The sequence below is a fragment of the Urocitellus parryii genome, chromosome 16 (assembly GCF_045843805.1).
Source record: "Urocitellus parryii isolate mUroPar1 chromosome 16, mUroPar1.hap1, whole genome shotgun sequence".
NCBI classification, from domain to species: domain Eukaryota; kingdom Metazoa; phylum Chordata; class Mammalia; order Rodentia; family Sciuridae; genus Urocitellus; species Urocitellus parryii.
Genome location: NC_135546.1, coordinates 9,355,107 through 9,381,273, shown reverse-complemented (window position 1 = coordinate 9,381,273; position 26,167 = coordinate 9,355,107). Strand labels below are relative to the sequence as shown.

Below are 26,167 nucleotides of genomic sequence, written 5' to 3'. Positions count from 1 at the left end.
ACCCCTTGTTTTCTTTGCTGAGGGAAATGGAAGACTGATCAGAGGGACTCTCTCTCGCAACATGTCAGTTTGGCACCTCAGCAGGGTAACTTTAGACGCTCTGAATTAATGCTTAGGGGAAAAGTAAAACTGGCTAACAGGCCATCAGGGGAAAAGAGATAAGCCTTTCCTTGCCAGGTGGCACTGATAAAAAGTGCACCTACACTTCCTTTGTGCCTGTGGGGAAGGCCCCTTGTTAATTGCTTTTTCAAAGTCCACAATTTTTCTCTACTCCCAAACTTGCCAAGTATGATTTTACCTATTTAACTTTAGACGACATAGAAAGGATGCCTTTTAATCTCTTTTGTTGCTTTTTTTTTTTTTTTTTTAAACAGGCAGTTGGGCATCTTGCAACAAGAGCCTTGGGGTGAGGTTACCTGGGATTATATCTAGGATGGATTCCATACGTGACCACCTACTTACCTGGGCTGCATTTAGGGGATAATGTTCTCTAGAGTAAAATGTAATTAATATTAATACTTGCCTTAAATTGTTTAGCACAACACACTTGGGTAGGTGCAGGAGCTGATCAGATGGGTCTGGTCAGCTATAGAGATGCAGCCATCAACAGACACCAAATGGATTTAGAGCAAGGAAAAAAAAAAGACTGCACTTGAATGTTTGAATTTGACCCCCATTAAAACAAAACAAAACAAAAATGCTGGCATCCAGACCTCTGAGTTTGGAAATCCCCCTATACTACACGGCCTATCCATCCCATAAAATTATCTTCCTAAAGGAAAGTTGGATCTGGTCATTAATATATTGTGAAATTTTGAGGCTTGTCCTCTCAAATCTACCTCATAACTGATGAAAATGTCATTTGTGGGCATACCAGAAAACAATCTCATAGGCCTGATCAACAAACTCATGGCCAACACCACTGCCCTCCTTTTTCTGTTCTCCTTCCTTTTTAATCACTGTTTGCACAATGACATTTTCATCAGTTTTAGAGGTAGACTTGTTCAGGTACTTCTGCCTTGTTTTTCAATTCTACATTCTCATTTTATTCTTCCCTGGATCCAGATTCTAACTTCATCAGTTACCTAATGTAAACATCAAGATGCTGTCTGAAGGACAATAGTTTAGGGTTTGGCATAGGAGACTGATGGGAATTGGTGTAGTGGGTTTTTTCTAACTTAGCAGTTCTTAAAGTATGGTTTAGGGACTCTGGCCTCCTTTCACATGGGTCTGTGCATCAGCATTATTTCTTTAGTAGTATTTAGATGATGTTACTTACCCTTTTCACTCATAATATCTCATGAGTATACAGCGGAATTTTCCAGAGACTACATGGTGTGTAGCCCGAGAGCTCCTGGAGTGGCTTTATAAGATTTTATGTTTAAAAAATTCCCAGTCTTAATTGTTAATATGTTAGATGTCTCCAAATATAATCCACATTAAAAATGTTCTTCAGAGTACTATAAAGGAATCCTGAGACCCCCAAATTTGATAGCCGCCAATCTAGGGAAGAAAACAGGACTAGGTCTTTTCTGGGAGAAAATGACCATCCCTTCTCCAGCTCTTCAGAGGATGGTGATGAAGAAGTGGGTTCCAGTGACTATAAGAGCAAGTTAAGAAGCTGACTTGGGCTGTCATATTTTTCACAGAGACTGTGATAATGGATCCAGTTTCTCCAAAAGAAAATTCTGAGCATGGCCTACCCTACCTAGTTCTGCAAATGCAATCACTTTGCTATAGGAATCCCAAAAAGTGCTTCACAAAGTATTAGGTACATGTTATGCAAGATTCTTGGAGTGGGGCTGGGGTTATGGGTCTGTGGTAGAGCGCTTGCCTAGCATATGTGAAGTACTGAGTTTGATTCCCAGCACCACAGAAAAAAAACTAAATATACAAAATAAAGGTAGTGTGTCCATCTACATCTACAGATATTTAAAATGGGTGGGGTAGAATTGGTAGAATGCTTGCCTCAAATGTACTGGGTTCAATTCCCAGCCCCATCAAAAAAATAAATAAAAAAATTCTTGGACTATTACAGCCTCCACCCAATGTTACATGGTGGGTTACATGGTGGTGGGACTCTGCATTTATTCCCTTCCAGTGGTGACTGTGTAATAAAGCCAAAAAAGGTCAAAGTGTTTCTTTCTGAAACAGTTTGCTTTTGCATGCTGGACCCTGTCTTCATTGTGCTGGAAATTGTTGTCTCTGACATCTTCTCTGGTTTACCTTCCAGCTAACAATCTGGGACATCTCTTAGGTGCCAGGCACTGTGCTGGATGCCTTAAGTCCATGATCTGATTTAATACAAAGCACAGTAATAGGGGGAAGTAGTTATTCTTGGTTTGAATTCCCAGTGTACAAGTAGGAAAGAAAGTAGGACTCTTAAGTGTTTGCAGGTGCCTGGGTGACAGGGCTGAATAAGGCAGAATCAGGACTCATGCCATTTTTGTAATTTCTGTCCTATTGTTTTACTGAATCTGCAGTTTTATTCTGCATGTGGGGTGGGAAGAGATGGGTCAACTAGAGATTACTAGGGCAAGAGATAGCCTCAGGGAGAAAACAAGGGAAAGAGTGAGGAAGTGGAATGGATTAGTGGTTAAGAACATGGGCTCTGGAGCCGGAGTGTCTAGGTTTAAAGTTTTATCCTGCCACTTACAGATTCGTGACTTTGGTCACAAGTTGCTAAGCCTATTTGTTCTTCAGATTTTGAGAATTAAGTGCAAGTACTTCTAGGAAAGGTAGTTGAGGCAGGAGGGTTAAATCCATAGCACACTCTCAAGGTTGGTGCTTAGTCACACTGCAGCATCTCACTGTGGCCATGAAAAATCCAAGTTAGGGCCCCACATTTTCAAAAGAAATGTTTTCATCACATCTTTTTTCCCCCTGAAAGTACTACTTTTTTTTTTTTTTTTTTTAACTAAAGGATTTGTTTTAGGGGTGGAGTGGGAGAAGGCTGAGTATATGGGACACATTCATTCCTGGAAGTAATGACAATCAAATGGTCCATTATCAGCTTATTTGTGCCGGGCTCAAATCTGAGAGGAGTGCAGCTGATGAAGGGCTGAGATCAGGGAGTGGAGGATGGAGTGGAAAGTGTGAGGCATCCTGCTCCATCGGAAAAAGTACGTGGCAGGACATCCCCCGCAAGATTGAGTCCTTGGTCTTTGGGAAAAGATGCTGGAGTTTCTTAGTCGCTTCTCCTAACTCTACCAGTGGCTTCAACATCCGTCATGGTTTCTTAAGACAGTTTCAGGGCAGCTTCCAACTGCACATTTGCTTCTGTTCAGGAACATGTGTTGATTTCCAATTCAGCAGGGGGAGCTTTGCTAAGACGCAACCACATTCACAGTGGGAATTTGATATTTATTAATGAAACCTCTGCTTCAGGACATATTAGGCAAGCTACAGGCTGAATCATTGGTTATTGGCTTGTGGGCTTTCAGCCTTGAACAGTCTCTTTGGGAGCCCATTGTTGTGCTGCCATCTGTGGGAATGTTTCTGTGAAATGTCAGTTTAAAGATGTTTTATGTGTAATGTTCCCCCTCTAGTGGCAAGATTGTTTTCTTGATTGTATTTTTGTAGGTTTTGTTTTTGTTTTTTTTAAATCAATCATCTCCAAAGTTGGGGAACCTTTTATTTAGGGGAGCTGTGGATTTGGGAGGGTTGGGAGGAGAAGGGAAGAGATACCTAGAATGAATTCTCATCTTTTCACTATTTTCTAAACTTCTTCTACTGCCTTTATTTATTTGGTACCAGTGATTGAACCCAAGGGCGCTTAACAACTGAGCCACATCCCCAGCCCTTTTTAAATATTTTATTTAGATACAGGGTCTTGTTGAGTTGTTTAGGGCCTTGCTAAGTAGCTGAGGCTGCTGTGAACACATGGTCCTCCTGTCTCCGCCTCTTGAGCCACTGAGATTACAGGCATGTGCTACTGCACCGGGTTCTACTATCTTTATTAGGAATTATTCCTAAACATCAAGTTTCTTTAGACAAAAGTTTGTAAAATTATTTTTAAATTATCAGAGCAATAAAATGCATAAGACCAGAAACTAAACAAAAAATTTTTTAAAAGTAGTGTAGGAGTCATTTATCATTTGACTTCTGTTCTTCTCTCAACCCCATGCCAGTAGGTTACTACTATCAATAGTTAGTCCATCTTTCCAGACTTTTTTCTATGCATTTATAAATATATATAACACATATATTGATATATAGTGAATACTGATGATTTGTAAACATATACACATATAGTCACATAGAAATCATACATAAATGTGTATATTTTGCTTATAGTTTTTATAAAATAAAATCGAACCAGGTCAGGGATGTACTCAGTGGGAGGGTGCCTGCATAGTATGTGTGCTGTCCTGGGTTCAATTTCCAGCATCCTAAAAAAAACAAGTCACATACTATGAATATTATTCACTCAATATTTTGTACACCTCATGAAAGTATTATATAGGTGCAGCACATTTTATTTACTTTAAATTTTTTCCACATTTTTACTTTTGCATTATAGTTGTACATAATGGTGGAATTTTTTGTTACATTTTCAGACATGCACACAATAAAACAACATAATTTGGCCAATATCACTTGCCAGCACTTCTCCCCCTCTCTTCCTGTCTCCTACCCTCTGGTCCCCTTCCTCTACTATCTTCCTTTGATTTTCATGTGGTCCCCCCTCCCAACGTTTCTTTTCCTGTTTCCTCTCTAGCTGGTTGTAGCTCTGGCTGAATTGGGGTTGAAGGGATAGCTCAGTGATTGATCCTGTGCCCACCTAGAACATATGAGGCACTAGCAAGAAAAAAAAGAGTTAATTTATTTAAGCATTCCCCAATTGATGAATATTTGGCTTATATACAGTTTTCATTGTTAAAATATGTTCCAAGAAACCTCATGGTATCTGTTAGTTAGCCAATTTGTGCAAATATTGCTATGGTATGCAAACACCTGGGAGTCTTAATTACTGTATCAAAGCATATGGTTGTCGTTTTTATTATTATTTTATGGTGCTGGGGATCAAACTCATGGCCTCACATGTGCTACCAGTAGTGTACCACTGAGCTACACCCTCTGCCCCTGTGGGTATTTTAAATAGTGACTGATATTGACAGCCCTCTGAAAAGACAGTAGGAATTTACATTCCCAGCACAGGGAATCTGCAGCATTGCAATGGTTCTTTGTCTTAAAAGGAATCTGAGGACAGCTAAGGTAACTCGGCAAAGTGGGTATTCTTCTGTGGGGTTCAGAAACAGTTGTTGGGGGAATGAATGAAATCAAACAGGTCCTCATGTGGCCCAGTGCTGCAGCCTGCCTGCTTTCTGTAGCTGACATTCAACCCTAGGCATCAGAGCAGTTCAGTCTTGGTTGCAAATGACTCCAGTCTGCAAAAGTGATTCAGGGTTAATGAAATCAGGCTTCAGGAGTAAAGTGCTTCAACTCTTTCTGCCTACAGTTTACAGTGGTCTCTTAACTGGCTGAGGTTACCCTTTTGCTTCTTTTCCTGATGGTTGGTGATCCGGAGCCCCTCACGGGGTTCATAATTCCAACCTTTCCTACATATGGCTTGGTTGGGCTCCTTCTGACCTCATATGCCCCAGAGAGGTTTTTTTAAAATCTGGTTTGAAAATCTGGGACCTGATATACCTAGTCTCATCAGCTTCGTCCCCTAACTATCCCTCTTCCCACTCTATGTGATGGTTCTCAGAGCTGGTCCCTGGACCAGGCCTAGCTTGTTGTGTTAGAAGTAACTGGGGGAGGTAGGGGAGGACTGAGGATATAGCTCAATAGGTAGAGTGCTTGCCTTGTATGCAGAAAGCCCTGGGTTCCAGTAAAGTACATGCAGAAAGATGTACTTTCTTGTGCAAGGTTTCCCTCTTGAAAGCTAAGTATAGTGTATAAAAACGAGGCCTGGGATTATATAATTTCACATCCCCCTTCTCACTCCTAAGCTGTGGGGACTCTTGGGAGCTTTAGTTGAATTATCTGTAAAATGAGGGTTGTGGAGCTCTCCTGTAGGGGAAGGAAAGGAGGGTTGTGAGATGAGACTTGCTCTTGGTGGGCACTACCGAGTCCATCTTGATGGCCCTGTTACTGGAAACTTCCTTATTTCTCTTCTGAATAATAGAAAACCAGTCAGGAGGAAAGCAAGGCTAGAGAAACCACCCGCCTTGGCATGGCCCTGTTGCAGAGCCTTTATTCACATTCTTTAAGGACCCCTCTACTCTCGAATTCTGTAAATAGGACCCAGGGCTGATGTAAAACCTGACGCCAGTCACATATGACTAAGGAGTGATTCTTACTTTATAGTACTTTTGAACAATGAGGACAGAAGGCTTCATCATAGGATTGAATGAAGGACCTTGACAATAGCTGGTATGTGGTGGGCACTTAATAAATGTGAGCTTATGACCTCAGCCTTTGGCATTTGTTGAATTGAGAACCTGAAGCCAGCCTGCTGGCAACTTCTTAATGCTATACGGCCTTTAGGATCTGCTTGACACATGCTTTCTTTTTTGGAACCTGTGGATTTTGCAATATGAACTTGGAGCTTTCTTGGTTAGAACCTGTGGATCTGCAATATGAACTTGGAGCTTTGGGACTTTTAGATACCATAGTCTCTATGAGATATAAAAGTCTAGTCTCATAATTAAGTTGGGTTTGTAAAAAGGAATAAATGATTTACTAACCTGTAATGTTCCCCAGAGTGGTGTTACTTATAAATGAACAAGGTGAGACTGGGATTGGAGTATTCCTAGTGATTTTTTTCTTAGTTTAAAAAAATAGTGCAAAGAGAATTTATTATATATTTTGTAGCAGTGTCCAGGAAAGAAGGCAAGAAGTTTAACCAGTTACAGAAATATAAATATATTGGCAAAAAGAAATATTTAAATGAAAGTAAAAAAATAAAAAGTGTTTAAAATGGAAAATGAATCCATTTGATTTTTGGCCAGTAGGAGATGACTAATGAATACTTGTCATAACTTAACCCATTGCAAATGACAAGTGCCCAGGTCTCCCTTGCTTGTAGTCTTACAAGTCTTCCAAGATTCTGATATTTTTTAAAACCTATTTTTGTCTGATATAACACTTTTTGTTCTGAAAACAAAACACTTTTTGTTCATTTGGTAGATTTTTTTTAAAAAGTATATGTGTGTGTGTTTGTGTGTGTATCTACCTTTATCTATCTATAAATATATCGTTATGAGAACTAGAGAAGTACTCCTAACTCTTAAATCTAAGTTTAAAGCCTGACATCCTGGCATTCCATATTCCTTTTATTTTTTAAATTTGTTTTTTCAATATTCCTTTTAAATCACCGAGATATTCTTCATCTCCCGGGGGCATCATTATTCTAAGCATCTCTGCTTCAGGTGGGAGACATGCTTGAACTGATCACTGTGTCTGCACTGTTTGATCAGACTGTCCTTTGTGTCATCTCTTCTTTTCTCTTTCTTTAATGTTGCCATCACAGTGGCTAGAGCTGGGTCTGAGGTGAACAGATTTGGCGAGATTCTTGTGCACTTTCTGGTAATAGCACCAGCCCCTGTGTTCTTTTTTCTTTTTGGTGCAGCCAGTTCGGAACGAGATGTTTCTTTCATGAACAATTAATTAAATCAGTTTTTGACAGTCAAATATTCAAAGAGGCATTCCCTGAAGACACACACGAGAGCACATACATCTCCTTATGCTAGGAATGTTGTGTGTGGGGGGAAAAGTCAATGTGTGTACAGAAAGAACAGGAATGAAGCAATTAAGGAGTTTTTTTTTTTTTAACATTTGCAATTTGACTTTTAAGAAGAAAGAATCAAAGTTGTGAATGCTCTGTGTCTGAGGCTGTCATGTCCTACCAGAAGTTTCTCTTCTGTGTTTGGGAAATGCTCAGTTCATCCACTTATATAAGCAGAATCTGTAGCGCCTTCTTCCCCTCAGCTATTTTCTTATCCTCCATGTGTAGTGCGTCTGTTGCCGCTTAAATAATTACTGTTTTTCTCCATCTTTAGTAGTTCAAGGTGATACCTGTCCTGGTCAGCTGTTTCACCGTTATGACCCAAAGACTTGACAGGAACAACATAGAGGAAGAAAAGTTCATCTGGGGCTCTTGGTTTCAGAGGTCTCAGTCCATACAGATACTGGTTCCATAGCTCTGGGCCAGGGTGAGGCAAAACATCATGGCAGAAGGTCATGGCAACCAGAAGTAGAGCGCTTCACTCACTAAGGACAAAATATTTACCCCAAAGACACAACCCCGTACCCACCTCCTCCAGCTACACCCTACCTGCTTACAATTACTACCCAGTTAATCCTTATCATGGATTAATCTCTCATGCTCAAGTCATTTCATCTCTGAAAGTTCTTGCATTGTTCTACACATGAGCTTTTGGGGACACTTCATACCCAAACCACAACACTATCAACTCTTACTGCACTACTCTAAACAGCCTCCTAACTGCTCTACCTGAACCCTCTCTGGCCACTTCCCTCTGCTCCCCGACTGAGTCTTCTCCCCATTGTAGCCGTATTTTAAAATATGAATATGGTGATGTCCTCATTCTGCTCAGATTCTACAGTGGCTCTCCATGTACTCACTGAAGAACATGAGCCATAACATGTGCTCCTAAAAGGATGCCCAGGGCAGCAAGCGGTGAGCTCCATGTGAAGGGGCAGAAATGAGTGGCTAAGCTTTCTGTGCTTCCAGCATGCAGAGCAGTCGAGCTCCAGGTGTGCTCCTCAGCCCAGCATCACCTGGGCACTAGCTGGAAATGCACAGTCCCAGGCACCTGCCCATCTACAAAATCAAGGCCTGTATGAGTCTGGGCCAAGCAGGCTGTTTTATGTAGTAAGCCTCCTGGGAGACTTGGGTGGGGTGTTGTGTGCACTGCCAGATCCCCCTGAAAGATTTCTTCTTTTTTTAAAAAAATATTTATTTATTTATTTTTTTAGTTTGTTTTCAGCAGACACAACATCTTTGTATGTGGTGCTGAGGATCGAACCCGGGCTGCACACATGCCAGGCTAGCGCCCTACCACTTGAGCCACATCCCCAGCCCCAAAGATTTCTTCTTGTAACTGCTGAGAGTGCTTCAGCCCTCACAGGCAGCCCTCTTTCCAGGGGCAGACTACAGCAAATGGCTGATCGGTGCAGGAATGTGAAGGCCACACTCCAGGCTACAATATGGAGCAACCCTGAAGGGCCAGCCTCGTTCAGAGCTCCTTGGGGGTTGCCTGAGGTCTTGGATGAGAGTCTACCTCACCCTTGTCCACTCTTCTTCCCTCTGTTCCATTCCACAGGTGTTAGTCCTAGCAGCACCCCATGTTAATATCTTCTGTGCTCCAGTCTTAAGAGTCTGCTTCCCCTGCTGGCCTGTTTAGGAACAGGAGGGCCACCCACATGGGCCAGGTTCTAAAGGAAGGAAGGAGAGACTGGGTAGTAGGAGAGATGGCTGGCTCTCTTGTTGTTTTAGCTACCTCTTAGCCATGTAAACAAGCCTGGAGATGGAGCTTTAAGAAATTCCAGCAATATCCAAAAAAAAAAAAAAAAAAAGACGTCAGAATGAGGAAAACAATAGAGTATTCTGCAAACAAGGCAAAGATAAGTGCAGCACTAAGTAAAGCTGCACACACATTGCAAGGCCTCTGAAGGCCAAGTTAAGCCACCTGCACCTTGAAGCTTCCTCCAGAAAGTATCGCTGTTGTCAAGGTTAAGGGCAAGGCTTGGGTGGAGGGCAGGGTGAAGGGCAAGGTGAAGGGGCAAGGTGAGGGAAGGCTCATTTTTTCCTCAGAGAAATGAAGGAAAAGAGGGAGAGGTGAGGTGCAGAGGTAGGCAGGGACCTTCTGGTCAGGTTTAGAAGTTCAGTTGTCATCCTGAGCGATGAGCAGTCATCAAGAGAGTCCAGAATGCACTGTGGGGAACGGACGGACAGGACAATGTCAAAGCTGGAGGCTGAGCGGCTGTGGCAGGGAACAGTTGACAGGGGCTTGAAATATGATAATGGGGGTGTAAAGTAGCCTCTGTGTAATAATTTGACTCTGATAACAGGGAAGTGGATTCCTTACCTCCCACGGAGCATCAAGGCCAGGAGAATCTGGGAGAAGCACATGCAGTATGTGGGAACATTTAAAAGTCACAAACAAGTTATTTTCCTCCTCAGTGAGAGTATCCTCATAACTACAAGGATGAAAACCACATAGAGAGCCTTGGTTTTATGTGACTTAAAGTTGGCAAAAGTGTGGAAAATGTCTAAATTTAATTATCTTTGCTCATGCCTGGGCACGCAGCTCACCCAATGGTGTTTGGATTGGCAATAAAATAATGACCTGATTCATAAGTCATTTTATATTTTCCCATAAAATTTGTTTTTCTGGCCTTTTAATGCAATTATAAATTGTATTGTTATAAATGAGATTTTCACATAGCTATTCTGTTCATGATCACAAACAAGACCCATTTTTTTTGAAGCACTGTAGCTCTTTGATTTTTTTTTAAAACATCAATTTGAAAAAGCTTTACTCTACTGAGACAGAGTTGACAACTAACCATGAAAAAAATTTTTTTTTTTTTGTACTGAGGCTTGAGTCCAGGGGCACTTTACCACTGAGCTATGCCTTCAGTCCTTTTTATTTTGAAACAGGGTCTTGCTGAGTTGCTTGGGACCTTGCTAAGTTGTTGAGGCTGGCCTTGAACTTCCAATCCTTTTGCCTCAGCCTCTGGAGTTCCTGTAATTACAGGTATGCACCACCATGCAAGGCTGAGTGCATGAATTTTATATATCATGCTCAAATCTTGTAACGGGGTCATATATGATAAATTATTATTCAGTAGGGTGTGGTAGTGCACGTCTGTAATTCTAGTGACTGAGGAGGCTGAGGCAGGAGGATTGCAAGTTCATGACCAGCCTCAGCAAGGCCTTAAGCAACTTAGCAAGCACTCTCTCAAAATAAAAAGGGCTGAGGATGTAGTTCAGTGGTAAAGCATTCCTGAGTTCAATCCCCAGTACCCATGATGCTGGAATGTGATGATCATTATTATCCAAAGTACATGTATGAAGACATGAATTGGTGTGAATATACTGTGTATATAACCGGAGATATGAAACATTGTGCTGTGTGTGTGTAATAAGAATTGTAATGCATTCTGCTGTCATTTATAAATTAAAAATAAATAAATAAAATGAAAAGAAAAAGATTTCAGAAAACAGAAACATTTTAATTTCATCATATAAACTACTACCACTTTATTGTAATTTTCTCCAGCTCTTAAACACATGTAATAATAAAAAGAGCCAGTATCAAACTTCTAAATTCATAAATATGTAAATATAAATGTAATATGAATTGTCAAAAATTGCAAAATATTTCTCAGCCTCCTCATGCGACTATAATGAATACTTTGCTAGTTTGTGAAGACCTTTGAAATTACAAACTGGAAGAGGAAGAAAAGCAAGAAAAATGATACCCTACCACAGCCCCAGCCCCAGCCCCCTACAGCAGTATTCTTTTTTTTTTAGTTGAGCACTTGCCTTGCAGGTATGAGGCCCTGGGTTTGATCCTCAGCACCGCATATAAATAAATAAATAAACAAACAAATAAATAAATAATTTATGTTCATCTACAACTATATATATAAAAGTATTGTGTCCAACTACAAAAAAAAAAAGAAAGAAAAATGATACCCTACACTATAAGAAAAACAGACACAATTATTCAAGGAGCAAGTGTATTCCTGCTAAGAAAATGGATCTAAGTTAATGGACTTACATCTTTTCTTATCAAACCAAGCATGTCTGTTCTTCCCGTTCTGCCTGTACCCAAAGCAGTGTCCAACTCTGAAAGCAAATGGCCCAGTCCCCAAACATCACCCAGCATTAGGCATAGTTAGGTTTTATTTTGTGACAAGCAGGTGGAGAAGCATTTTCATGGGGCCTAAAGTGTGTTAATACTGAGACAAACATTCAGAGTTACAGACTACCAGTTTCCAAGTGAAAGGCACCCATGTGGGACATTATCCTCCTCCTCCTCCTACACTCCCTCCTCTTCTTCTTATAATAGCTTTAGAGATATAATTCACAGAACATAAAATCCACCCCTTTAAATTATCATAAGTTGTATAATTATGATCACTAAATTCTAAATCCTTCAAAAATGCTAATATACCTATTCAAAATTAGCAGAGTCACTCCCTATATCCCCACCCCCATAGCCTAGCAACCACTGGTCTCTTCTATCAATCAAATTGCCTATTCTGGGTATTTCATATGAACAGAATCATACTGTTTATGACATTTTGTCTTTCATTTAGAATAATGTTTTCAATTTATCCAAAATATTTCAATTTCAATAATGCCTCCAATTTATCCATCATGATCCATACCAGTATTTCATTCCTTTTTATGGTCACATAATATTCCCCCACATTTTGTTTATTCATTCATCAGTTACTGGCCATTTGGGTACTGTTCACTTTTTTGCTATCATGGATGATATTGCTCTGAACATTCATGCACAAATTTTTTACGTTGTTGTTTTGTACTGGGGATTGAACTCAGGGGTGCTCAACCACTGAGCCACATCGCCAGCCCTTTTTTGTATTTTATTTAGAAACAGGGTCTCACTGAGTTGCTCAGGACCTTGCTAAGTTGCTGAGGATGGCATTGAACTTGTGACCCTCCTGCTTCAGCCTCCTGAGCCACTGGGTTTACAGGTGTGTATATCACACTTGGCCATGCAGAAGTTTTGTTTTTAATATATGTTTTAGTTGTCAATGGGTGTGTTATTTTATTTATTTACATGTGTTGCTGAGGATCTAACCCAGGGCCTCACACATGCCAGCCAGTGCTCTACCACTGAGCCACAACCCCAGCTCCATGCACAAGTTTTTTTGTGGACATGTTTTCAGTTGTCTTGGCTGTAGATACTGCAGTAGTAACTATTTGTTTTGATAAAGGGTTGAACTGCTTTATAAAGTAGTTGTACCATTATGTGACCCCACCAGCAATATGTGAGGGTTCCAGTTTCTGCATTCTTGTCAACAGTAGTCATTTTATTTTCAGTTAGCCTGGTGGGAGTGAAGTGTATCTGATAGTGGCTTTGATTTGCAAGATTCTTATCCCTAATAACTGATGTGCTTACTGGCTGTGTGTGCATTTCTTTGGAGACATAGTTATTCAACCTTGTACATTTCCTTTTATAACAGACTTTAAGGAACAGTTTCAGATTGACAGGAACACTGAGGGGATAGTTCAGAGCTCCCATATACCCAGACCCAGCTCACCCTATTATTAACATTAATTATGGCACATTCACATTCCATTCCATCTTTGTGTGCTGTGTTTGCTGTAATTATCCAGCCAATATTGATACATCATTATTAATTGAAGCCCATAGTTCATTCCTTGGTTTTACCCGCACCAGCCCCAGCCCCAGCCCCAGCACCCCAGCCAGGGCACCACAGGGCATTTTTGATGTCATGTCTCTTGGTTTACCTTGGCTAGGGCAGTTCTCAGACTTTCCTTGTTTTTGATAATGATAAATTTTGTAGGATGCCTATTTTAATTTATCAGTATTTTTCTTATGATTAGGTGGGGATAATAGGCTTTAGGGATTTTGGGTTTATATATGTATGTATATATTTAGTTTAGTTGGACACTATACCTTTATGTATTTATGTTTATGTGGTGCTGAGGATTGAACCCAATGCCTCACACGTGCAAGGCAAGTGCTCCACCACTGAGCCACAGCCCCAGCCCAGAAGTGTATTTTCTGATGTTTTCTCTCAAAAATGTTGACATTTTAAAGAATATGTCAATAATCCAAATGCAGTTAGCTTGGCGTTTAGAAAAGACTTGGAGTAAAAGATCTTTGAACTTAACCCTAGGAACTGGAATTCCAGGCCTTGGTGCTATTTAAGAATAAACTAGTGCAGGAGGACAAAAAACAAAAAATTCTTTTCTCTGGCTGAAGCATCAAGACGGCTGGTGGTGTTTGTGTCCACTTCTCTTCACTGGAAGATTGTCCTCTGTGAATATCCCTGGATCACAGATGGTGATATTCCCACCATATATGAGGGTGAGAGGAAGTAGGAAACAGGCAGACATTTTCCTTCTGACATCTCCTTATTGTTTCTGAAGTACTCAGTCATGAGGAGAATTTCTGAGGAGAAAGGCCATTTTGGAGGAAAGGTTACGAGTTGACTTATAAAAAATTGGACTGCTTCACAGAAATCAAAGGAAGCTTTGCAGGTTGGAAAGGAAGGCTGTTAGTTTGGAGGAAGACTTTGACATTGTACATTTGTAGCTGGGGGCATTTTATGGAGATTTGCTGTCTCATTCCACGGGGAATCACTCCTGATAATGCTATGAGAGCATGTTAACCACATCTACTAAAAACCCAGCTTTACTGAAATAGGATTCATATATCATTTCACTATAAGTTAAAGCACACAGCTAACATGATATTATGCAGGAATAGGGTGTTCTACCTCAGATGGATATCTGTGATTTCCCTTTTAAATTAAAGGGCAGGGCCTCCTGGTGGTAGGGTTGAAATGTACCATGGAAGAAATCAAGTTATTTATTAAATAATACTGTAGGGCCTCAAATAACTGTCCTTCAAAATGTCTAACGTCCATAGTAATTTTTTTAATATTTATTGTTTTAGTTGTACACAATACCTTTATTTTGTTTATCTATTTTTATGTGGTGCTGAGGATCAAACCCAGGGCCTCGCACCTGATAGGCAAGCGCTCTACTGCTGAGCCACACCTCCAGCCCTTCCATAGTAATTTTATTTTTGCAATATTCTTGCTGTAGGGAAGGCAAAGATCTTTGTTTCTCCAGAAGCTTATGAGAGATGAAACCTCCAAGCCTTCTGTGGTGGTGACAAAGTTATTTTTGTGTTATTGATACATGAAGAAGTGAGGCTGACAAGCTCTAGAGTACAGCCAACTGTAGAGTGAAAATTTTACAATGTGCTTCCTTTTCTTTTAGGTATGACACGACGTCACCTTCATGGTTACTTTTTTTTTTGTCATTGGTGATTATTATTAGAGTTTAAACAGGTGATAATAATGCCTTTTCCTTAATCCATGCTTAAAAACAAATGATATATAAGATGCAGGTGAAAAATTAGCTTTATTACTGATAAAATCTGTTGAAAAGGACCAACTTTAGATCCTAGGACAAGGTGTGCACCCTGAATCATGATTAGGTTCTTGCAAGTGCAGAATAAGAGTAGCTTAAATAAGGGAGAGACTACTTCTCACCTACAAGTCTCCAAAGGGGTCTGATCGTAACCAGTGGCATTTTCTATATTACCAGACACCCATGCTCCTCTCTCGTGTTGATTTGCTATTTGTGACCCTTCCCTGGGGTCATTTTGGAGTTCAGGATGGCTGCCCTGGCTCCAGCCTTCATGTATACATTCCAGCTTACAGGATGAAAGAGGGGGAAGGACAGGATATCTCCACTTAAGGACACACCATTTTTGCTTCTATCCTGTAAGCTTTAGCACAATCACCTAGCCACATCTAACTAGGAAGACAAGTACTCTGGTTAGTCACGTAACTAGGTAAAAATGAGGATTCTATTATAAAAGTAGGGCAGGGAGGAGGGAGGATATTGGTGGACAACTTGTAGTCTCTGCCACATTCCTGAATTTAACTTACTACAGCCAGGCAGACAACCGCTGCCCTCCTGGCAAGCTGCTGGGCACTGAGCAGACCTGCCTAGAGTGGAAGCTGCTTACGGAGGGGAAAGTAGAAGTGAGTTGAGTCCCATGTGCCCACTGCCCTTGGACTCCTGCACCTGGAGGGAGGCACTGGGTGGCAACTGCCTTCCTAATTGCTGTCCTGCTTTTCCAAGGGACAGTACAGTGAACTGTCGTAGGGCAGGAAGGCGAGGCATGACTTGGCGCCACAGTGACACGGTTTTCTCAGTTTCTCATCATGTGGCCTTTCCTTGGCTTCCCTGTCCATTAGATTCAGAAATCTTCCCGAATAGTCATAGGAGAGTTCTTCTCCTGGCCAAATGTCTTTGGCTGCGAAAAGTGCCAACTTAGGTACCATGGAGTGGATTCGGACAGGAATCATCAACAGGTTGGGCTCACAAGAATGATTCAGGAACCTTCCTGCATTCCCCACATAGGTGGGGTCAACGAAGGTCTCCATCACCTGCCCGTCACAAACATGTTCCCTGACGGCTATGATGTAATTTGAGTCCTGTGCTGTCTGTAAGTGAACTCTCCTCTGTACTTCAGAGAATCCCAGAATTTCCCCGGCATATTCACAGACGAACCGTCCCTTTGGTATGAATTCCAGGGTGCAAAGTCCCCAGCCCTTCTTCTCCGTCTTGAACACCTGGAGGTGGAACTGCAGACCCCTCTGCACCACTCGGTTTCTGCAGTGCTCACCACACTGGCACAGGATGTTACATTCAAAGACAGGCCGGGCATACGTGGCTTCCGATGATCCCATGTCTCTAAGGCACTGACTGCCATCGTAGTTCTCTTCGTGGTGGAGACAGGAGCAAGTGCCAGGGACGCAGGGAGTGGTGACACATGTGCATCCAGGAAAGGTTATTTCAGTGGGATCGATGTCTGCTCCAGGTCCCACGACATGATCAGGAGTATACTGCAAAAAAACACTGCAAGTCGATCTGGCAGGTCATGTGCACACTCACTCATACACATGTCACATCAGGTAGTGAAAAGCTACCTGACACGTCATATACCTGTGACATCATATAGCTTTTGGCTTGGATACTTCCTATTTCTAGCCTACATAAAATTGAGGGCAGAACAAAACAAAGCTAACAAAACATAATTCACCAAAATACTGCCCTAAAAGCTGTCTCTCCAATTTAAAAGATATCGAGTTTTAGATTTTTTTTTTAAGAGAGAAAGGGAGAGGAGAGAGAGAAGGAAAGGTTTTTATTTATTTATTTATTTGAGAGAGAGAGAGAGAGAGAGAGAGAGAGAGAGAGAGAGAGAATGAATTTCAATATTTATTTATCAGTTTTCGGCTGACACAAAATCCCTGTTTGTATGTGGTGCTGAGGATCAAACCCAGGCTGCACGCATGCCAGGCGAGCTCGCTACCGCTTAAGCCACATCCCCAGCCCCGAGTTTTAGATTTAAATGTGTGTGGTTTTATTTTAGGATTAAGGATAACAACAAGATAAATGTGCTTTCTCTGAATTTAATGTCTACATACATGCACTTCAGTGTTTTAGCTTAGATTTTGCAGTTACCTTTATAGGACAGTGCATGTACATATTTTTATTGTCATTTACTTCAGATCCTTTTCAGGGGGATAAATGAGAAGTCAATTGCAGACAAAATTTCAAAAAATGGTATTTTTCACATAAATAATAGACAAATTCATTATAAATGGAATATATATGTAAATTCTGTTTTTATTAAGTGAGAAAGGGATAAAAAGATAATATGAAAATATTTAATATTTCTTGGTCTTTAAAAAGTACTTGTACTTTCAAAACATGTTTATAAAGTGTTATGGAGAAATAAGAAAACCCTAAGGCTAGAATCTGTGTGAGTGCTGGTCTCTGGTTACTTCCTCACCGTCACCATGAAGCCTGTTTTCAAACCCTGAAGACTGGAGTATCCCTCAGGAGCCCAGCACATTTATTTACATGTAGAATAATTCTTATATGGAATTTAACTTATTTACACCCCCTTCTTCCAAAAAGGACTTAATGAGATTTACAAAGAGGTAAGATAAATGAACAACAATTGAGAAGATGAGGTGTGCTATGGGCTTGATAAATGTACTCCAGAGGCCTGTGTGTTCAATGCTTGGTCCCAGCCTGCTGTGCTATTGAGAGGTGGTGGGACCTCTAAGAGGTGGGGCCTACTGGGAGGTCATGGGGGTATGTGTGGGAGTTATTGGGACTCTAGCCTCTTCTTGTCCCTCTTTAGTCACTGCCATGAGGTGAGTACCCTCCTCTATGATGTGCTCCCACTATGATGTTCTGCCTTGTTACAGGCCAAAAAGCAATGGAGCCACTGAGGCACACACCAAAACCTCCAAAACTGTGAGCCAAAATTAACCTTTCTTTTTAAAAAGTTTATTATCTCAGGTATTTTGTAACAGTAGCAGAAAGCTGACTAATACAAAGTGAGAGGGGAAATAAAACCAAGCCAATCCATTGATCCTAGACATAACAATGTGTGTAATAGAAGCAGGCTCTCAGCTCCATCTGAGTGCAGCAATTTCCAAGATGGACATGTGATCAGATGTAAGGCTTGTTCTGTGTAAAGAATAATCTCACTGTTCAGATACAGCATTGACCTCCCAGTATTGGCACCAGAGAAAACTTTCACCCATGTTCTTCCATTCTTTTCCAGGAAGTGGTTTCCAGGGATGATTTTTCTTCTGACTCTTAATAAAGTCCACTGGCATGCTGCCCCATGTAGCTGAGTAAGGGCAGTTCCGAAAGGCACCGGCAGCATGGCCCTTCCTTTGAGGACAGACTTTGGAGCTCCTAGAGGAATGTTCCTACTGCACATCCTTCATTTATGGAGCCAGCTCTCCATTGACACGACGTCTCCCACCCAGGATTTTGAAAGGCACTGAACAGCATGTAGCTACACCCTGTGGAGGCCTCAGCGGAGCTATGCAGTTAAGTGCAGAACCCTATGCTTAAGAAAAAATGCTGAGCTGGGGGTGGGGGAGGATTGACATCTCTGGCGAGAGTTGAGGAGGTGATGCGTGGGAGAACCTGTGGGGGCAGGCTAACACTCTGCTTAAAAAGTGATTTGGGGGTGCAGAGTGAAAGACCTGTTGGTGTTTCTTACAGTTTTAGCTCAGCAGGGATGTTCTAAAGGGATGAACGAAGGCTTGGGAAAAGATGCCTCTATCAGTCAAATTCAATGAGTGCCTTCTCACGCAGAAGTTATCTCTCAATGTTGAAATGTAAATGGTTACCCAGGCATCTCCCCGCCCCCCATCTTTGCATTACTAAGGATTAAACCTGGGAGCTTTGACACTGACCTATTTCCCTAGCCTTTTATTTAATTTATTTATTAATTTTGAGTCAAGATCTTGCTAAGTTGCTGAGGCTGGCCTTGAACTTGGCAATCCTCCTGCCTCAGCTTCCTGAGTCACTGGGATTAGAAGTGTGCGTCACATTTGACAAGAGGTACTTGTGAAATGAAGATTTCACCATCTCTTTGTAAAGTTTTCACAAGGAATTGTTCTTCAAAGTGTACACATTTTTAATGTACTACATAAATCACTAAAATATTTTTGACATAGATAATGCCTTTTAAAATAAAGTTTGACTTACTGCAGTGCTCTAACTAGAAGACCATATTATTTCTTGCTGAAAAAAATAGTTTCATTTGCTTACTTTTACTTACAAATTAAAAAAAATAAGAATCTAAAAAATTTTTGGAAATCTTAGATTAAAATCTTAATTTAAAAGACTCTAAAATGTGGAGGCTGAGGTTGTGGCTTAGTGGTAGAGTGCTTGCCTAGCACATGTGAGGTACCGGGTTAGATCCTCAGTACCATATAAAAATAAATAAAATAAAGGCATTGTGTCCATCTACAACTAAAATGTTATATTTTTAAGGGATGGGGGTGTATAGCTCAGTGGTAGAGTACCTGTAGCCTGTGAGGCCCTGTGTTCAAAACCCAGTACCTGAAGTGAGGGTGGGGGCAAAAATGTGATATAGTTTTAAAAGTTCTGCAGTTAAACTTGATGCACAATCTAACATGCTTTAGGGGCTTAGGTTACAAATGACAGTAAATGCCAAATGAGTCACAGATACCTTCAGGAGGATAAGACAGACTTCTGGGTAAATTTCCTGTTTAAAAAGAATATAGATTTTTTTGATGGGTGTAGTCATTGATCCTGCTGTGATTGTTGTAAATCATTTTATCTTTATTCGTCTCCATTTTCTCCTCCATCGTGTGGGGAGAGCACAGTGTGGGCCTGGTAGCCATACAGACAGGTTCCCACCCACCCAGCTCCATTCTTTTGATAACACAGCCCCAACTCTTCCCAGCAGACCCCTCACTGCTGGGAAGAGTGAGGCCTCCGTGGTTTGGATGAGGGTCCTTGTTGGACAGGGATCTAGACGCTGTTCTTTTTAACACTGCTTGGTTGTTGATGGACGCATGACCTAAGCTAGATCCATGCCGTGCAGCCCTGGGACTTGTTCCTGAACAGTAGAGGAGCGGCATTCTCTTTCCACTGGAGTTGCTAAACTGCAGAGTGTCTGCCTGGCATCCCCCAGTTTGCCACATAGACAGATGTGTGAATGGACAGCCTGCTCCAGCAGGAGGAAGAGGGAATGTGGTGGAAGGACCATTTGATGGCACTGACAAGAATCTTGGATCCAGGCATGCCTATCCACTTTTGGACTTTTCTGTTATGCGAGACAATTTGTTCCCTCTTTTGCTTGAGGCAGTTTGTGTTGTTTGTTTCTTACAAACAAATGCATCCTGACTGATGCAGTAGGGGGAAAGCTGAGGATGGTCTAGGCAATGGCTGTAGTCAAAGATGGTGTCCAGATGGAGGGTGAGACTAGACCAGAGTGTGCAGGAGGCCACACAGAAAACTAGTGACTTCCAGTTGTGACAGCACATGCCTATAATCCCGGCAGCTCAGGAGACTGAGGTAGGAGGATAGCAAATTCAAGGCCAACCTCAGCAACTTAGTGAGGCCCTGTCTAAAAATAAAAAATAAAAGGGGCTGCGTGTGGGGAGACACTCTGAATGATTCGCGCCTTCCATCCTGGAGCAGAAAGGCTTTGACCGGTCGCTACATCTCATAGTGACCTGGATATTGCCCCAGTCCAGGAAGTTTGAGGGCGTGACTTCAGATGTAGGCATGTCACCCATGGAGTTGAGCTACATCACCTATTCCTTTGTAATACTACCCTTTGCCCTGGTGGGATAGAATGGTCCATGGAAACACCCTTTTGTGTGTCTCCTTCTCTTGCTCTGCCTTTGGGTGTGGCCTTCATAGATGTCAGTCAACCTGCTGACAGCAGATATCATGAAGCTAGACTCAACCCCCTGAAACCTGACCCCTTGTCTCATTTGAATGGCTTCTCTTAAAAAAAAAAAAAAAAAAAAGGGTTCAGCACATGCTCTCTCTCTCTTTCTGCAGACCCTTCAGGTCAGAGGAGCCATCACAGGATCCCAAAGAAAAAGGTATCTCTCTCTTATAGGGATATTTCGTGCAGCCCAGTTCACCTGGAGTGACCCTGAGTGTGACAGCTGGAGATGCAGCTTGTGATAAAGCACCTTTAGGTTCAATCCCCAGTTCCAAAAGAAAAAAGAAATAAAAAGAAAACCCATGACTGTGGTTGGGAATACTGGTCAAGTGGTGGAAAGCTTCTAGTGCAGAACATGGCCTTTCCTGAAGGAGACATATACAAAACCAGGCTCATTAGCATGGTGACTGGGCAGATGACTTGCTAAGCTTTGGATGGATGAGCAATGATAAGATGGGATGATACTCATTCTTGGGGTGGTAAATTTTAGCTTCTCCTAATTCTTCTTGATACTATATTTAGATGTAATATTTATAACATTTCTGGCAAATTACTTAACCCCTCTAAACACTTTGATCTGTTTCATAGGTTGCTGTAAAGCAAAATAAAGTGAAAGATTCCATGTAAAAAGTTTACTCTAGTGGCTGTCATATCAGTGTTCAATAAAAACACACAGGCAGTTTAGTAGGATGGTAAAGGAGAAAGTTCTGGAGTTATACTCTCCAGCTTCAGACATATTCAAGCCAAAACTGTGTCTGAAAATTAGTTTTCTATTGCTTATACATTAGGAGTGTTGAAAAGCCAAGAGCTGACCCAGCCCAGACTTCTTTCATTCATCAACAAATACTGCTTTAATACCTCTCATATACATGTGCTGGGATGTGGGACCACCCAGAAAAATATAAAGGAGAACATGAAGAATGGGACTTTTATCATTTTTGCATTGTCACAATTTTTTTTTCTTTTTATGTATCAGAGTACTGAATTGCTCAGGAAAGAGTAGGGAACATGCAAAATAGTCAGTACAAAATGATACCCTAGAAACCAGATCCTTGAAACACTGGGTGGAGATTTCAAGTGTGTGTGTGTGTGTTTTTAAGAAAATTGAAGAGAATTAAAAAAAATAAAATAAAACAATAATTACCCAAGAAGCCAAAATGGAAACAGGAAACAGCAAGTTGAAGAGCAAATATACTTTGGCTACTCTTGCCCACATAATTTCTTCCTTCTCTGAAGTAGATCAGCATTTATTAACAGCATGAACTTCAGGGTTTGAGTGTCACAGACTGTAGGGCCCTCTAGTTGTGCTTAGTGTGAAGGTCTTGTCTTTTAAACAAATAGGACAGGCATGGTCATCAGGTTTGGGATATGGCCTGGTGGGTACCTATGGAGTGGGTACCTATCCAGAGTCCTGGGCACAGAGCAGGAGCTGCAGAGATATTTCATGATTGTTTGATTGCAGCTCTTGATAAAACCTTTAACTGGAAGTTTGGCTTTTTGAGTCACATTCTGTATCAAAGCCCTAGAAACTGAAATATGACATTGCATGATATCCTGGGCTTAAAACCTGTGCCTCCATTCTGAATCTCAAAAAGTTTTGTGCAAATCTTCTTTCCTTTTTTGGTTGTGTTGAAACCCCAGCTACAAGAATCTTTGTACTTGGCCTCTAGCCTCTAAGTTTGTTTTTGCTCCAAGCAGTTATTAGGAGACTGTGAGCCAGATAATTCTCATCAAGGTCCAGTTGAGATCTTAAAAATAATGTTTGAAGCTGGTTTCAGAGACCTAAAAAATGATTACATCTGACTCTTAGCTTAAGAAAATCAATTAATTTATTTTCTACTTGGCTTTCAACACCAATGACATTATGATGTGCTTGTTTCCAATGTGAATATTTGAATGTTCTTTTTGCCTTTTTGCACAATACCCAAAAGCAAACCAGACACAAAGTTATTTTTACCTTGCATTTTTCATGCCTTAATTCTTTTGTGTGCATACTTTTGTGAAGAAAGGGTTTGGCAAAAGCAAGCTGTTTTGACCTTTTATAAGACTGGTTTTTGTTCCCTGAATATATGGAAAAAAATTTAGCTGAGGTGGGCTGGGCTGGAGCTCAGAGGTGGAGTACTTGCCTAGCATGTGCCAGGTCCTGGGTTCCATCCCTAAAATCTCATGCAAAACCCTTAGTTGAACATACTGTAAGGCGTGTCTTTCAAATGTTATCAAGCATGTTTTAGCTTCTTGGTAAGACTATATTCCTTGAGGAAAGTATCCTATCTTCTTGTAATACTCCCTGCCAAGAGTTGTGCACATATACAAGTAGCTACAATATTGCAGGAGTGTGTTTCAGTCTCTTGATTTTCATTTTTGCTGTCAGCTGCAGGTCTGAGATCAATCATAAGGCTTCCCTTTGTCTCCTTCCTCCCCCATTTGACAACAGACAAGTATTTATTTTAATGTGCATTTTGAAAACTATAACTAGCATGTCAAACCCCATGATTTATGAACATTAATGATTATGAGGATTCTAAGAAGATACATGAATTAATTTATTCTTGTGTTAATTTCATCCTTAAGGTGAATTATTTTATTTTTTGAGATGAGGTCTTGCTGTGTTGCCCAGGTTGAACTTGTCAATCTCTTGCCTCAGCCTCCTGAGCTGCTTGGGATTATAGAAACACCACCTCCACACTCTGCAACACTGAAGTTGCAGAAATACTAATAAAATAAAATACTAATAAACCTAATAAAAGATTACTCAGTTGTTAAATCTTTGAGGGCCAGAAATACATTTCTTTGCTCATTGTGTTCTCTGAGGTTCAACTCACCACCTTACATATATTTGGTTTTCAATAACTATTTGCTATAATAATTAATGGAATACAACTGCATTTATCATGTTAGAAGCTCTAAGTAAAATGCCAAAACCATAAAGGTACCCAAGCACTTTCTATAGCCCTAGGGTGGAAACTGATTCAGCATCTCAGCTTCTGGGCCTGGCCTAACAGAACATGGCACACTACAGGCACTCCCTTATTGTTGAATGAAGAAACACACATCAGTGTTCTGACCAGAACTGCATTCAGCAATGTTTGGTCTTCAATAATCTTTCAGGGATTAGTGTTTCATATGGCACCAGCCACTTGTATTATTAACCATAACCTGCCACTACAAATATTGACAGTTGTATTATTAGCCATAAACTATTGTTTGAGAGAATAATAACCATTTCTGACATTAATATCCTACATGCTCTTTGAAAATTGCCATTGAATTTGTCATCTCATTTGAAATTCACAACAACTCCAGGAAGAAGAAAAGGCACATAGGACTCAATGTTAATACTGGATGTGAAAGGGCTATAAATATTTAAATTATTGCAGATGAAGAAACTAAGGCTCTTAAATAACTAAGATGGCTAAGCTCTATCTGAATCTAGATCTCTCAATATCAATCTCTTGACTTTGACATACTTTGGTTTCTTTTTAAACTTTTTGTCATTCTGAATTCCTCAGGCAACTTTTATGCCAAGATCAGAGTGGTGTGAAAGTCAGACAGAGGTCTTCGGGATAGTAATAGGAGTGAGCATTATTGAGTTCTAGCAGCAAACTAAGAATTTTAATGTTAATTCTCAAAGCCATTGGGAACAGAGGTGCTATTATTTAAACTGAACACTGGAGGGTTTTGAGGTTTCACAAAGGTAATTTGTATTTTGCTCAAGACCTCACAGCATGAGGGATCCCTCAGCCAAGATTCTAGGGGCTGTTTTCAACTTCGGGCTGAGATCCTTTACTAGGCTTTAAGCCTTATCTTACACCTGAGGCACCTGAGACCAGAGAGGTAACTGATTTTATCTTCTCTGGATGTCTCACTGCATTCTGAGGACAGGCCTGAACAAAAAGCCAGACTGTAAGGGAGCTTTCCAAGGGACCTCAGGAAGCCTCAGGTATTTCACGGCAGGCAATTGCCAGTCTAGGGACAGAGGGACAGAAGAGGACAAAATCCTTCCTAAGGTCTTAACGACAGGTTTATAGAAAAAGACCCAAGCCTGTGCATTTCTGAACTTTTCCCAGGAGCCAATAACTGTGTGGCTAGGTAAGAAAAAAGGTCCACACTGCTGGCAGTTCCAGTAAGTTTGAGAAGTGCCACCAGGTGGGGGAGCTGCGCGACTACCTGTCGCAGACATCTAGCCCCGCCCCGAACTGGAAGGGCATCGGCCCCGCCCCTGGCGGCTGCCCTCAGCTCTCTGGGCCGCCTAGCCCCGCCCCTGCCCTCAGCTCACTCAGCCTGCTAGCCCCGCCCCTTCACTCCATCAGCTCTCTAGCCCCGCCCCCGGGACTCCCCTCAGCTCTAGGCCGTTTAGCCCCGCCTCTCCTCCACTCCACCAGCCATCTAGCCCCGCCCCTGCTCTCAGCGTTAGGCCGTTTAGCCCCGCCCCTCCTCCAGGCCATCAGTCGTCTAGCCCCGCCCCTGCCCTCAGCGCTAGGCTATTTAGCGCCGCCCCTTCTCCCCTCAACCGTGTAGCCCCGCCTTTGCCAAGAGCTCTCTCGGCTGCCTAGCCCCGCCCCTGCATTCAGCTCTCTTGGCCGTCTAGCTCCGCCCTTGTCATCAGCTTTCTCGGCCGCCTAGGTCCGCCCCTGCCCTCAGCTCTAGGCCGTCTATCCCCGCCCCTGCCCTCAGCCTTCTCATGGCCGTCTAGCCCCGCTCCTACCTGGAAGGGCGCAGGCCTCGCCCCCGGGGGCCAGGCGCTCACTGGCAAGTTCTCCAGGCCGCGCGCCACATCCAGCAGTCCTGTCAGGGCCTCAGTCTCTTCCTCAGACGCTGCCATCCCGAAAGGCCGCTTCTTCGCCACAACTCCCGCGAACACTTAGCCTTCTCACGCGGCGCCACCGGCGGTGCCGGGCGGGAGCCCCGCGGAGGATGCCGGGAGCGGTGGTTCCCGCGCCCCCACTGCCTCCTGGGAGTTGTGGTTTTCCCGCCTCTTGTCTCAGCTTTCCTCCAAGGCTTTGGTCTGTCTCCCCCTTGTTCTGAGCCCAAAGCCTAGCCGCTAGTAACAAAACCGTGTGAGGTACGGGCAAAACTTGGGGAGCACGGAAGGATGTGTTGAGTTTCTCCTGAGCGCGGGAGGGGCCTTGCCGGGCGCGGGC

At 42.0% G+C, this 26,167-nt stretch overlaps 1 protein-coding gene across 2 annotated transcripts; it reads right to left on the bottom strand.

The window, feature by feature from the left end:
* Nucleotides 1-7,091: 7,091 nt before the first annotated feature.
* On the bottom strand, nt 7,092-25,912 carry LOC113178849 (histone-lysine N-methyltransferase SETMAR). 2 transcript variants are annotated; one of them, XR_013342514.1, is made up of 2 exons: nt 25,732-25,820; nt 7,092-8,152 (listed from the first exon to the last, which is right to left on the bottom strand). XR_013342514.1 is itself a non-coding variant. In XM_026383133.2 (2 exons), exons 1-2 carry the CDS (start codon nt 25,846-25,848, stop codon nt 15,838-15,840), a joined length of 909 nt encoding a protein of 302 aa, XP_026238918.2. In that variant the 5' UTR covers nt 25,849-25,912; the 3' UTR covers nt 15,006-15,837. The 2 variants fall into 2 exon arrangements, 1 of the variants encoding a protein (XP_026238918.2); XM_026383133.2 differs by lacking the exon at nt 7,092-8,152 and adding an exon at nt 15,006-16,629 and having other exon boundaries at nt 25,732-25,912.
* Between the last annotated feature and the right edge of the window lie 255 nt (nt 25,913-26,167).

What these genes read in the sequence shown, in the direction of transcription:
- LOC113178849 (XM_026383133.2), bottom strand. Translation starts at nt 25,848, where the DNA reads ATGGCAGCGTCTGAGGAAGAGACTGAGGCCCTGACAGGACTGCTGGAT. An exon ending in CGAGGCCTGCGCCCTTCCAG is followed by an intron (nt 16,630 to 25,731) that starts GTAGGAGCGGGG and finishes GTTTTTTTGCAG; the next exon opens with TATACTCCTGATCATGTCGT.